This window comes from Cibotium barometz, chromosome 47, assembly GCF_041138505.1.
Source record: "Cibotium barometz isolate CiBa-2024 chromosome 47, ASM4113850v1, whole genome shotgun sequence".
In the NCBI taxonomy this organism is placed as follows: Eukaryota; Viridiplantae; Streptophyta; class Polypodiopsida; order Cyatheales; family Cibotiaceae; genus Cibotium; species Cibotium barometz.
The window spans coordinates 22,671,325-22,684,717 of record NC_141092.1 but is presented as its reverse complement, the minus strand read 5'-3'; the positions used below and the strand labels follow the sequence as shown (position 1 = coordinate 22,684,717).

At 43.3% G+C, this 13,393-nt stretch overlaps 1 protein-coding gene across 2 annotated transcripts in view; it reads right to left on the bottom strand.

The window, feature by feature from the left end:
• Window positions 1-1,340: 1,340 nt before the first annotated feature.
• The window catches only part of LOC147611513 (polycomb group protein EMBRYONIC FLOWER 2-like), a 110,598-nt gene continuing 98,545 nt past the window's right edge, over window positions 1,341-13,393 (bottom strand). For both annotated transcript variants that reach the window (XM_086784618.1, XM_086784619.1), the window contains 10 exons: window positions 12,282-12,334; window positions 11,938-11,991; window positions 11,747-11,806; window positions 3,854-3,912; window positions 3,146-3,775; window positions 3,011-3,059; window positions 2,839-2,922; window positions 2,372-2,451; window positions 2,125-2,214; window positions 1,341-2,038 (listed from right to left, as the gene is read on the bottom strand). In XM_086784618.1, the coding sequence (XP_086640744.1) occupies window positions 1,900-2,038; window positions 2,125-2,214; window positions 2,372-2,451; window positions 2,839-2,922; window positions 3,011-3,059; window positions 3,146-3,775; window positions 3,854-3,912; window positions 11,747-11,806; window positions 11,938-11,991; window positions 12,282-12,334 (1,298 nt within the window). In that variant the 3' untranslated portion in view covers window positions 1,341-1,899. The remainder of the gene's footprint in view (window positions 2,039-2,124; window positions 2,215-2,371; window positions 2,452-2,838; window positions 2,923-3,010; window positions 3,060-3,145; window positions 3,776-3,853; window positions 3,913-11,746; window positions 11,807-11,937; window positions 11,992-12,281; window positions 12,335-13,393) is intronic.

The following is a 13,393-nucleotide window of genomic DNA, read 5'->3' as shown; positions in this document are numbered from 1 at the left end:
GTTAGCATAAACCCAACTTAAGATTCACACCAAATATTTGAAACATTATGGCATCGAACATGGTTTCACCTCTTAAAGGAGTGAACCCTAATCTTACTACCGCTCCTTCAATGGATCTTCTCCCAAAGATAGAACAATTTTCATGCTCTTTTCATGCAGTTCATGGCAATGTTTACAGAGCCAATTGGTAAATCAAGGACTCAAAGGACCGTGGTACTCAGCTCATGTTTGTGTTTAGCTGGCTCATTTCTTCCCAAAGCTCCTCAAGCTCGCTTGAGGTAGATTCAAAAAAGCCCCTTACCAAGGGAGCACTTTGTTGAATATTGGTTGCTTGATGGGATCGGAGTTTGGGTTGGTTTGAGAAGGTATGGTTTGATGGATTGAATTGTTGCTTCCAACAATTAGTCTAGATCGAGGTTTGCATCAAGGATTTCACTTTGGTGAAATGTTCTGTAGTGCTTCCCAAAGCAAATATATTAAAAAACATGTACTTTCTATTCAAGTTACAAAAATACATTTATTTTTTAACCCCTTTTTATCATGAGTTGTTTTTAATGCTCACATTGACGTGTGTGGACTCATACCTCCACACATCTCTAAGCTCACATGTGTTGACTTATATCTAATGACCAGTTTATTGTCATGAAAAAGACAAGGTTGATGTGCAATTATTAGACCCAAAAGAAGATTTTTTTGGGTGGTCAAACTTATTTTCGAGAAGCTAACGCGCTGACTTACGCATGACAAACCAAAAACCAAGATCTTTTAACTTTTGCTTCAAAAAAAGCCTTTCACTCGTGCTAACAATAGAGAAGCACAATCTTCTACAGCATCCCATGTCATATCATAATATTAGGGAACCCCATGAGGCAATGCCTAACACACATGGTAAGGCCACAGCACACACAAGATAGAAATTAACCGATCTCGAACGGGCTTCATTAAACCTCATGCTCCCTAACAAGCTTCATGATAGCCGCATGAAAGCTTTAGGGTGCTACAAAGAGTGAAGGTTGCCGTTGCAAGTCTCCAACTGACACACGCCCACCTGTCTACATATACAGAAACAAGAATAAGTTTGAAAGAAAGGGCTACATACCATCTGATGGATAGCCTAGTGGCATGTATGATGTATGGTGAGTATGATCTCCTCCTAGACCCCACATTCCTGTTTCGCAGAGAGAGAGAGAGAGCGACAGAGAGAGGGGGAGAGAGAGAGATTATTTGAGGCTTGCTGTATTTCTATGTAGTGCATTCTTGAATTCTTACTGAATTGCAAGCATAACAAACAAATAGTTTCACCAAAAAAAATCGTGTGGACATACACTTAAACTGATGAATTTTTGAGTGCAAAAGTATAATTTTACATTCATTAGATAAAATGGAGGTGCACAGTAGGGAATCAAACCATGCACCACTACTTTTCTTTATACTTCCGATTTGTAGTCCAGGGAAGCTATAAGCACTTAGCCTCCTGTTGAATTAGCCTGGTTTATGTACAGTAACGGTTTCTCTAAATAAGACTGAAATTGACTCTATTAAACAACTGTAAAACACCTGAACGAGGACTTCACGTTTGGCCCCAACCATCTTAAGAGCAAAGGGGGGAAAAATGCGTGGCATACACGAGTGTGTGCTGGATGATTCTTCAACCTTATGTATGATTATCCAGACTTTTGGTGAGAGATGTATTGGATGTCCCAATGTAAGTTCCATGGTCAAAGCAAGCATTCGTGATCTTTTAACGTTTGGCAAGGACTACCTAGAAGTGAATCGATCATAAAATACAGCACTCCCTCGCTTGCCAAGTAACCTTCGGTCACATGGCGACTGTTACCTTCATACAACAACCGCATATGCGAATGAAACAATATGCCACCCTTGCACAAAATTGAACGTTTAAGCTTTCAAATTTGAATTCGACACTTTCTTCTCGGTCGTCTCCTTAAACAAATCAATAATAAGAAGACAGCGATCGATGGTATTTCCATCCACCAGATTGTGATTCCACAGTTTGATGAGAAAGAGCATCAAACACCTGCTCAACAAAAATAAACTCAGCAAATATCGCGTGCAATTAATTGAATATAGAGTTGACACAAACCCTAGAAAAGAAAAAATGACCTTCTCAAAGCAGGGCTATCGCAAAATTTATTCGCATGAAGTTTTGTAAATGCCTCACATGCCCATGGACAGTGACCATCTGCGAGTACTCTGCAGAAAAGGATACGGAATTTTCATGATTAATTGCTCTATGTACAGCATTAACTGGATGAATGCAGGACTGACACAAGACTACTACGATAAATAAATGAAAAAGGTTACGTTTCGAGGTACGGCAAGACAAGTATTATTCCGAACAAAATAATACCGTTGCTTGCGGACAAAAGAATTCCAAAGATGCATAAGCAGTTTCTCATCTTGTGTCACATCCACGAAATCATCAAGCATCTGCAAAATTGCCAAAAACATAAGCAGGGTATAATTTTCACAATGAAAAAAATCTCAAACAAAATCAGGGAAATTCCATACTAGTAGCAGTCAGTCAGAAAGATGGCTATTAAGAAACAAGACTGACTTTCAAGGAGTGAGGAATCTACCATCTAATTTATACACAGAAGTAGAATAGGAGTATATACATCTGCTGGAATCTCTCAATTCTCACTACAATTACTTATTAGCAACAGTGATACAACCAATCTTTTTCACCTAAAGCACAAGGTAGAACCTTGGCATTCATTCCTATAAACAAAAGAGCTAGAACGAGAAGTACTTCTCCCAACAAGCAAAGGGACTGAAATTTGTTGGCCCTATCAGATGGGATTCTCAATCACTTACACGACGGTCTTCCAGATCCATGACTGCATCATCATTCTCATCTTCACTATCTCTATCTGAAAGAAGTTGTTCAAGAGCCATGGGCTTCATGAACAGTCAATGACTTAGCAAGAGAACTCGATTTCAATACAACAAACAAATAACAGGCATAGTACCAGAGCATATGGTGTACCTGAGCTGTATGGGAATGAAAAAACTGGCGCTTTTGAAGTTGAGATCGTCTGCACACATGGCATCTAAATAAGACGTTCTACACTTATAAAATCACGTTAGAGGTGGAAGAAAAAAAAGGTTCAAAATTTCCTACATCCGTGCTTCAGAGCGTTCGACCAGAGTCTTCCGATGTTTATCCACACGCAATCTGAAAGGCGTGACTTGAGTGTTGACTGTAGATTGAATACTCCGCTTTTCGGCAGGAACAGGTGCTGCTATTGCCAGACACACACCATTTGGGGCCATTCCCATGAAGCTATGTGCAACAGGGCTTCGTGGTTTGGAACCATCAATTTCAGGCCGCTGCTTTTTGAAAGCTTGCAATGTCTGCTCTGCAGTCTTCAATACCTTCCTTTGATCTTCTAATCTTTCATGTTTCCTTGGTTGTTCTTGCATTGAGCTAGCATTTGCTGGCATGTCTGTGGACTCTTCAATACATGGGATTGATGTGCAGGTGGTGGTATTAGCTGGGTCATTTTTCAAAACTTGGCATACTGGACTTTTCTCAAGACCCTCTGCCAGAGGGCCATCTTTTGAAAGCCTTCGTTCCGGACTAAATGGCGTACTTTTTGAACGAGCTGAACTGGATGGATCTTTAGGTGGACACTCATGAAGGCCACCAGTTCCCTTTTCGTGGCCAGGAGGAAGCTGCCCCTCAAAATGATGTGATCCAACTTGTAAAGCTGCTACAACACTTGTTTTTCGAGGGCGTCCACAATTTGACCTGATCAATGCCACTAATGAGTAGAATGCTGTGACTAAGAATAAAATTATTCCTCAATAAAAGAAACTGAACACGTACCAATACACAAAATTCTTTAGGCGTGGATCATTTAGACCATCAATGTCCCGAACATTGCCCTGAAAAGAAAACCCAAATCAAGAGAATATATTCCAACCACAAAGGGTCGATAAAACTAAGACTTCTGGATTATAAAACTGTAAGGCACTTGGCAGTGTGATTGTTTGAAGAACACATGCCACATACTTCTCATTTCACACATGAGAAAATGATTATCCACATTCTATTGGTCTTTGAATTTGTCAAGGGTAGCACAGATACTTATGGACAAATAAAATGTGCTAAAACACATTCTCACAGGTGAAATGTAAGATTACAAATATGAAAGATCATACAAGCTGGAGCCTCCCATGCCAGGTGACTATTGATTTTGTGAGTAAGAAGTGTTAGTAACAGTATCAAAGGAGAATTGGGTTTTATTAGTCTTATGCAAGAACAATACGTTGATTTTTTTTTTTTAGTTCTTTTACCATATGGTCAAGACACCTAGGTCGCAGGTTGCTTTAGGCATATGGCCCTTTGCATGTGACCAGACAGGTGCAGCAAAATAAGCAGCTGCATGTGATGGTCACTTGATGCACTTGGAATGGGCACATCCTTGAGGCGTGCACATACTACATGCTATGACTTGCATGTCTTTCCCAATGTGCGAGGCCTTAGGTGCTTCTGTTAGCTTCTTTGGGTCTCATCATATTTGATCCGTTCATATTTTGTAAATACGCATAATCTATCACAAGAAGAAAACATATATTTACTTATCAATACTGCAAGCCTTAGCCCTGTTTTTTAAACACTAACATCTTGAAGTTCATCATAGTCCCAGTTGCTCTATTAGACTGCTTGCTCTTCTTCAAGAACCTTTGCTCATGTCTCCACACATTTTATCCCCTTTCTTCCTGTTTGCTGAGTTTGTTCACCCAAAATGGCATGTTCTTCTCGTGATCAAAAATTTGGCCAGAAGGCACAAATAAATCACCAGAAACCCATTAAAATCCCTAAACTCAAGCTAAAAACTGCCCTTGTACAGAAGATTCGGTGCCTTATATTTTATTCCTGGTATGGCATGCCGCATAAGCAATCATCACCTTGCAACAGCAGCAACAACAAATGTTCTCTGTTGCCAACTTCATATATACTCCTCATTAAAGTTTCTTTGGTGAAGAAAGGAAAACTTAGAACTGTTGGGTATTTCGGAGTCTATGTCTGTATCCATGATTCCATCGTGAACGTGTCCCCTGTTTGTGTTTGTGTGTGAATAGCTCTTGTATATGTGTGTGAACAACCGCTTATAGCCATTTATGTTTGAATGTGATAAGCAATGATGTCATTGGCCTAGCCATTCTCACTGCCCCCCTTTAATGTGATGTATCAAAGATAAGACTTTTTAGCCTATAAAAGCACGTACTTGATGTAAGGTTATTTCATAAATTATTAATCAAGCAGATCATTGAGTTATGCAAATAACTCTCTCTCTCTCTGTCACTGTACTCCACTCACCTCCATAGCGTACCCCCCCCCCCCCCCCCCTCACTATATTCACACCCTATAAGGGTTTCTGTTTACCTTCCAGTTCCAGTTTCATTTTCTAGGTGCCAGTAGTATCATCTTTATTTTTCATTTTCTGGTTTTTTATCCAGACATTGTATCAAATCCACCATGAGGTAACTTTTTGGTCTCATAGGTTATTATGGCCTTTTGAAGACGTTAATATAACATTTCATTTCATTTCATTTCTCTCTCTCTCTACCGCCTTGGGGCTTGAAGTGGGAGACATGGGACCCGAAATATATACGTATTCAGCCTTTGTTGAGAAAGATGTGAAAGTCACTCCTCTCATTGAAAAGCTGCAAATTCACTTCTAGGGTTACCTCAACCATGAGAACTTACTCATTGCACCTCTCAACGGCTGATCTCTTTTTGTTGGCAAGCACTTACACGATATACCGGCCTATTAGGAGGCGAACTACTTGGCACCAAATCAATGCGGTGATCCTCTAGCCGTGAGGGAGGCATTTTTCTTGGCAATGCATCGATAAAACAATCTCTATACTAGAAAATTCAGTAGGAATGTACATGCACTTCGCTATGTTCCACATCATTATGTACAAAAACCAAGTACGAAGAAACACTCTTTTTCATTGCTTTATTGATTTGAACTTGAGATACAAAAGGGATAGTATCACCCAATTCGTTTGCATCTATAAGATGCTCTCGGCCTTTGTACATAAAAGAGAGTTTGTTTGTCTTATAGTTCTTACGGGGTTCAAGGCGAGAATGCTAAGGTTTGCCAAGCAATAGGCCCGCTTGACGGTGCGCGGCCTATGAGACCTTGGATTCACAATGTGGAATCGCAATGGAGCCCTTAGAACAGATGCAAGATACTTTGAGGATACTTTCAAACACACTGATATTGCTATGTATACGGAGATCCATCAATGCACAAACAAGAGGCTTCCTGACGAGCGGGGTTATAGATGGGAATCAATGTTCCGCCCTCAGCCACGCACAGTGGGAGGTACCAGAGGATCTGGAGGAGTGGCAATACTTTTCAGGGAGGAGCTTCGTGACAAAATACATGTGGTACATAGAGATGCAGATGCAAGGTACATGTGGGTACGAATATGCAGAGCGGGGTTCCGCGAGCTATATGTAGCGGTATGCTACTTTCCCCCAACCCACTCCAGGTTTGCACCATCAGGAGAGTCGCCCTATACGCCACTATATGATGAGATCATGAGGTTTGCCAGCATGGGAGACATATTACTATTGGGAGACTTTCATGCACGTACAGGGACAGATCTGTATGATACTCTAGATTCTATGTACTGGAAGATCACGGCACAAGATGTAGGGTTGCAGAGATCAGCACAGGATGAGGGGGAGATTACAGATTATGGCAGGCATTTTCTCACTCGAGAGTCCACATGGGTTGGTCATATACAATGGCCTATCGAGATGGCAAGGCTCAGATGCTCTCACACACTGGAACTCTAAAGGGGGAGCGAGCACAGTGGACTACTTGATGGGATCTCCTTCGTTGATACCTGATGTGCGGGGTTTCACGATTTCCAGTCGGCCCATTGGCATAGCAACCGATCATGCATACTTGAGTTTCACACTAGTAGGTAGATCCCCGAGAGATGGGCCAGCCACTCATCTACCTAGGTACCCGAGATATCAGTTTACACGTGAGACAGTTGGGGTTTACCGAGATGCAGTATCTGATGGCTTGTTTGCTTTAGACCCGCATAGCCCTCTAAACGAGATCAGGAGAGGATTGGCAGCTGTACTACATGCATCTGCCTCATATGCGTTTCCCTGCACTATGATCCCTTCCACCCCCACCCCCCCCCTGTGCAGCACTGCCCCACAAAAAAGTTGGTATGATGATGAGTGTCGTGAGACACAAGCACAGCTACAGCATGAGATTGCCATTGGGACTCACACGCATAGACATGCCAGGATGATCTTTCGACGCCTTGTGCATAGGAAGAAACGAGCCTACCTGGCTAAGCTAGAGGAGGAGATCTACCAACTCTTCCTGGGGAAGGACAGCAAGAGGGCATGGAAGATGTTTCAGGAGACAGTCTGGTACTCCAATTATTGCACCTGAGGCATGGCATACTTATGCTAGAGAGCTATATGACGCACCAGGACAACCCCCCACGCCCCCTCCATTAGGATCTAGACCGGCTAGCAGCACCTTTTTTACTATGCTGATGGTGCTAGATGCGATAGACAGGTTACAGAATGGAAAGGCACAGGATCATGATGGGCTAGTTGTAGAGCACTTCTCATATGCGCGTGACACTTTGGCTCTGCTCATCGTACGTGTGTTTAATCGTGCCATTTGTGAGGGTTTCCCGACAAGCTGGATAGAGCATATCATTGTACCACTCTTTAAGAGTGGGGACCCCATGGTACAAGGCAATTACAGGACGATCATGATTGGTCATTACTTGGCCAAACTATATGGCTCTATATTGGAGTCGGAGCTGAGCCGCTAGGCACAGAGGCATGGTCATCGAGCACATGGACAGGCCGGCTTCAGGAGAGGATTTACTACCTTGGATCCCATACTCACACTTCAGGCACTTATTGAAGAGGGCAAGGCACAGAACAAATGAAATGAAATGAAATGATATATTAACGTCTCTACGAGGCCATAGTGGCCTATGAGACCAAAACTGAGAGTTCATCTGAAGTTGGTGTCTCATCAAGAACAACTAAATGAGACTAAAAGTACAATAAACTAATTGTCCTACAGTTATAAGAACAGAACTGTAAGATTCCGAGATGATAGTGAGTAGAAAATACTAGGAAATACTGAAAAATGTATATCAGGTAGATCCATGTATGTTGATCAGTTGAAGTGTTGCCCTTTCCTTAGATCAAGTACCTCCGCCATGGGGCTGTCTAGAATGGAGAGGTCGTAGAAGCGAGGTAGGCGCCTCCGATGCCGAGCAATAATGGCTCTGATCTGGCGATGGTGAGGATGTCGTGGTCGGGATCCTGGTGGGCGTGGCCAACGAGCACGACATAAGATAACTGCTCTATCAATGGTGACTCCCTGGGAGCGTGGTCGGTGCCCTGATGGCCCAATGGAGGAGGTATCAGGAGGTGTGTGGGCTAGGTTGCTGGTGCTGGTGCCGAAGAAATCTGTCAAGGTCCTCTGTCTGAAGATAGGGATATACTGCTGCTTTGTGGACTTCCGCAAAGCGTTCGATACCATACCACGTTCCAAGCTTATGCACAGATTGCATGACATTGAGGTACCCGAGGATATGCAGTGGGGGATATATGCTTTGTATGAGTCTGTGACAAGCACAGTCCGAGCTCCAGGCAGACTATCCGATATCGTGACCAGCACGATAGGGGTGAAGCAAGGATGCCCCCTATCGCCCACCCTCTTTGGACTGTACATTGATGTGGTCTCCGATTATGTAGATAGATTGGGAAGCCAAGAGGCATGCCTGGCATGGGTGTTGATACCCATCTTGTTATATGCTGATGATATTGTTCTAATCTCAGACTCTCCGGAGGGATTACAGAGACACTTGGATGCATTACAGGCTTTCTGTGCGGATAGAGATCTGGCAGTGAACCTTGGGAAAACCAAGGTTATGGTGTTTAACACCACACACGCATGGGTGACGAGATCAAAGCCTCAGTTCACTTTCCGAGGGGAACCGGTTGTTCAATACGTCAAGTCATATGTCTACTTGGGAGTTACTTTCACAAGACCGCGTTTCTCCCCGAAGGAGGCACCAACAGCTAGATTAGCTCGAGGGCATGCAGCCTTGGAGGCACTTGAGAGGCAATGTGCACACATATAGTTTCAAGAGCCGCGCACCAAATTGTGGCTATTTGATACGCTTGTCACACCGACCCTCCTGTACGGAGCTCCAATTTGGGGACCCAGTATACATCACAGATCTCAGAGAGGGACGGATGAGGGATGGAGGCAAATGGAGAGACCACTGATTATGATGATTGCCCGCATGATTCAGAGCAAATCATCAGTACCACATGAGATTGTTCGGGCTGAGCTGGGTGCCGCACCACTAGTGACCGAGGCCCTATTCCAGGCAATTACCTTTTTACAACGGCTATGGGAGCTCCCTCAGCAGAGGTACTCCCGATTGGCATTGACCTCATCCATACAGTTGGCAGAGGATGGAGATACTCATTGCTCGTACGCTCAAATGAGATCATGGTTTGACCTTGGTTTGCGGATAGAGGCACTACCACCTTTCAGTACAGTCTGGATTATCCATTTTTGGATCTCACCCACTTAGAGCAAAACCGCGTGATCAGGATGGATATCATCAGAGTGGACACAGAGAGGACATGGACTAGTCCCCTTGAGCCCTTAGGCACGAAAATGGCTCATTACAAGAGCCATTTTCTACACCTCTTACCAGATAATTTTATCACCCGCCCGGTGTACATGGATGTACACCTATCACATGGGATACGTTGTGCCATTGGACAGATCCGAACCTCATCACACCAACTGCGGATTGTGACAGGGCGATATATGCATCAGATCTTGGATGACCGCATTTGTCAGCTATGCTACCAGGAGGCAGAGACAAAGGAGCACTACATTTGCCGATGTACAATCTATTATGAGATCCGAGGGAGATATCACTGCCTTTTCCGAAAGGGTTTTGGGCCGTTACACAGGGTCATGGAGTTTGAGGATCAGAGATGCTTGGGATTGTTCCTACTTGAGCACCGGAGACACAGAGAGACCCTCTTGGCAAACAGGAGACCGAGCCATGATGTACCTAGACAAAGGACCCTGACAGATTTCTTCGACACCAACACCAGCAACCCAACCCACACACCTCCTGATACCTCCTCCATTGGGCCATCAGGGCACCGACCACGCTCCCAGGGAGTCACCACTGATAGAGCAGTCATCTTATGTCGTGCTCGTCGGCTATGCCCACCAGAATCCCGACCGTGGCATCCTCACCATCGCCAGATCAGAGCCATTATTGCTCTGCATCGGGGGCGCCTACCTCGCTTCTACGACCTCTCCAATCTAGACAGCCCCATGGCGGAGATATTTGATCTAAGGAGAGGGCAACACTTCAAGTGATCAACATACATGATCTACCTAATATACATTTTCCAGTATTTTGCAATATTTTCTACTCAGTATCATCTCAGAGTCTTACAATTCTATTCTTATAACTGTAACCATTGTACTTTTTAGTCTCATTTAGTTGTTCTATTTGATGAGACACCAACTTCAGATGTACTCTCAGTTTTGGTCTCACAGGCCATTATGGCCTCTTAGAGACATTAATATATCATTTCATTTCTCTCTCTAGCTGCTTCGCGTCCTATTGTCTGGAGTCATTGAATTTCCGGACCAGCATTGCCTAGGAATCTATCCGATGGAGCTATGCTGACATAGAGACCACCAATGTAGAGGCCCGGACTCATGCCCCCAACACTTCACAGCTACTCATCACCAGGGAGGTTCCAGTATCTCTTCAGAGATGGTTTTGGTTCACTATCCCAAGTCATTGCTCATCTGACGGAGCTGTGCTGATAGAGACCATCAAATGAAGAGAGGCCCGGACTCAAGCCCCCGACACTTCACAACCACCCATCACCAGTTTCTTTCATTCAGTCCATGATGGAGGCGCTTAGTAACGATCACACAGGCCCCAAGACAACAGACAACCTTACCAGAGCAACAAAGCAACACATATTGGCAGTTCCAGAACTACCCTGATCACCATACTTCCCAACCACATTCGAGAGACACTCCAGTTACAGCATGCCAGACATCGGAGGCCCATTGGACCGGGATGATCTTCCACACGGCAGCCAGATCCAAGAGATTCTTCAAAAACACAAAAGTGCACCACCACAGGCAGTGGTGGATGTAGAGAGCCTGTATGAGGTCACATATGCAAAAGATATAAAATGATCCCCTCCTTTTCCACAGAGAGAACTTGTAGTTGAGATTCTTCCACCCTCCACTCAAAGGCAGTCTTTTTCCCTACATATTTCAGCCAATACAAGGCTACTTCGAACATTGCCATTCACATGTCCGTTTTGTTTCTTTAGCTATAATGTTTTATCTTTTTCCATGATAGTCACTTCATGGATGTATTCAAACGCTTTTGATCTCATAGACCCTTTAACCTTTTGTAGACATTAATAAGATACCAGTTTTGTTCTGTTCCTGTCTCAGCTTCCCATAATTATGGTGCAGAGAGGCAGCAGATATAAGAATGTGGCTTCAATGGTTCATTGCCAACTAGTACCCCCCCCCCCCCCCCCCCCCCCCCCCGCCCCGGAATTAAAAAAAAGTACCCAAAAGCAGGGTGATGCAAATGGGTATGATATTTCAAACAAGAACAGTACCTCCGGGTCCAGGACGTCATTACGACAAAACACATTGACCAATCGATAGTCTGCAGTCGCCTAAAAATTGAAAGCAACAACTGATGTTACTGCAAATGCTATGAACTAACAATTTATGAAAAATATGGGAAACCCGTATGTTAAGAAAGAACAACTGAAGTACCAAATCATCAGAAGCAGCAGGTACTTACAAGGAACTCAAAAGTAAACAAGTCGTGTGTAGAGTTTAGGTGGCGTCTCAAACCCTGTACAAAAAGCAGAATAGGCACAAAGAAGGTCACAGGGCATCAAATTTATAGCCTGTAAATAACGAGATTACTAAAAAAAGCAATGAGCATGTAAATTCTGTGTAGAAACCAATGACATGATATCAGAAGACTCGAGAACATGTACTCAATATCAGAGTGTCTTCTTTGGGGAATTCAAACAGCAAGCAAAAAAACAGTCTATTTCTGTTCAGGACACATCTCTTACTCGAAAAGGTTAAATCATACAACAGATAAAGCTCCTCTAGCAACATATAAAATTGAGTTACCTTCAAACTAGAACAGCATCGTACACAAAAAGGACAAGAATAATTTTCTGTCACTGCCATAAGACAAAAGAGTACACACTTCTGTGAGAGCAGAACATTTTTTGGCCCAATTCAGAAATGTGCTTCCTCTTCAAATACATGAAACCTTGAGACAATCACCATTAGAAATTTCCATGCTTTTAAAAAACAGTACTCTTCCTCAAAGCTTTAACAAGTATTCAGATTCAAAATAAAAGCATTACGCCAATGAGGTGATAGCTCAAGTGGTGAAGGTGTTTGCCTAGGACCAAGAGGTATTGTGTTCAAAACCCCCCTTGGTGCTTCCTCGGCGGCACCGCCTACAGGTGGATAAGGCTGTCTACGGACGGTGAAATTTGGTAACTATGGGAGGATCTTGGGCCTAAGGCCAGTTGAAAAAAATAAAATAAAAATAAATAAAAGCATTACAAATTCAGTAGACAATGCAGGTCCTGCAACTCTTGGTGCAAAACAGATTTATCAAGAGGACATGAATAAAAAGGGGTTCAATGTCCACATGGAATGGTTCTTATTGCTTCAAATCCTCTGGATTTCCATTCAATTACAAAGCTCGTAATGGAGATTTTCTTCCCCTAGCAGGTGTTACAAACAATGCCACACCTTATTGTGTTTGAACAGTACCACTATGAGATAGAAGGAATCAGTGAACCAGACAAACTCACGAAAAGAAATCTCTGTTTCTTGTCGAATCCCATATACGACTGCAAGCTGTACTAGGTGACAAGGCATGTACATTAGTTAAAAGAAACCTGCACTACGGTGCCAGAAAATAAGATTTCCTTCAAAACTATGCTTAAAGACTGCAATAAAAGGTCAGTGAGCACTTGATCACCCCCATCCTTGTGAGAAGGTTTTGAACATCTAGTCTTGTGAAGGAAGCAAATGAGGCATGGCATCTAGCATAAATTTATTGGACTGTGGCACTGTCTATAAAATTCTTTAACCTTACAAACAACAGTTTCCTTATCATGGATTGCAACATGCACACGAATCTAGCTCAGTCCCCAATCTGCACAACGCACATCTTGAATCGATTTGGGTGCTTGCACTTCTGCCTGCCTCAATCACAATTT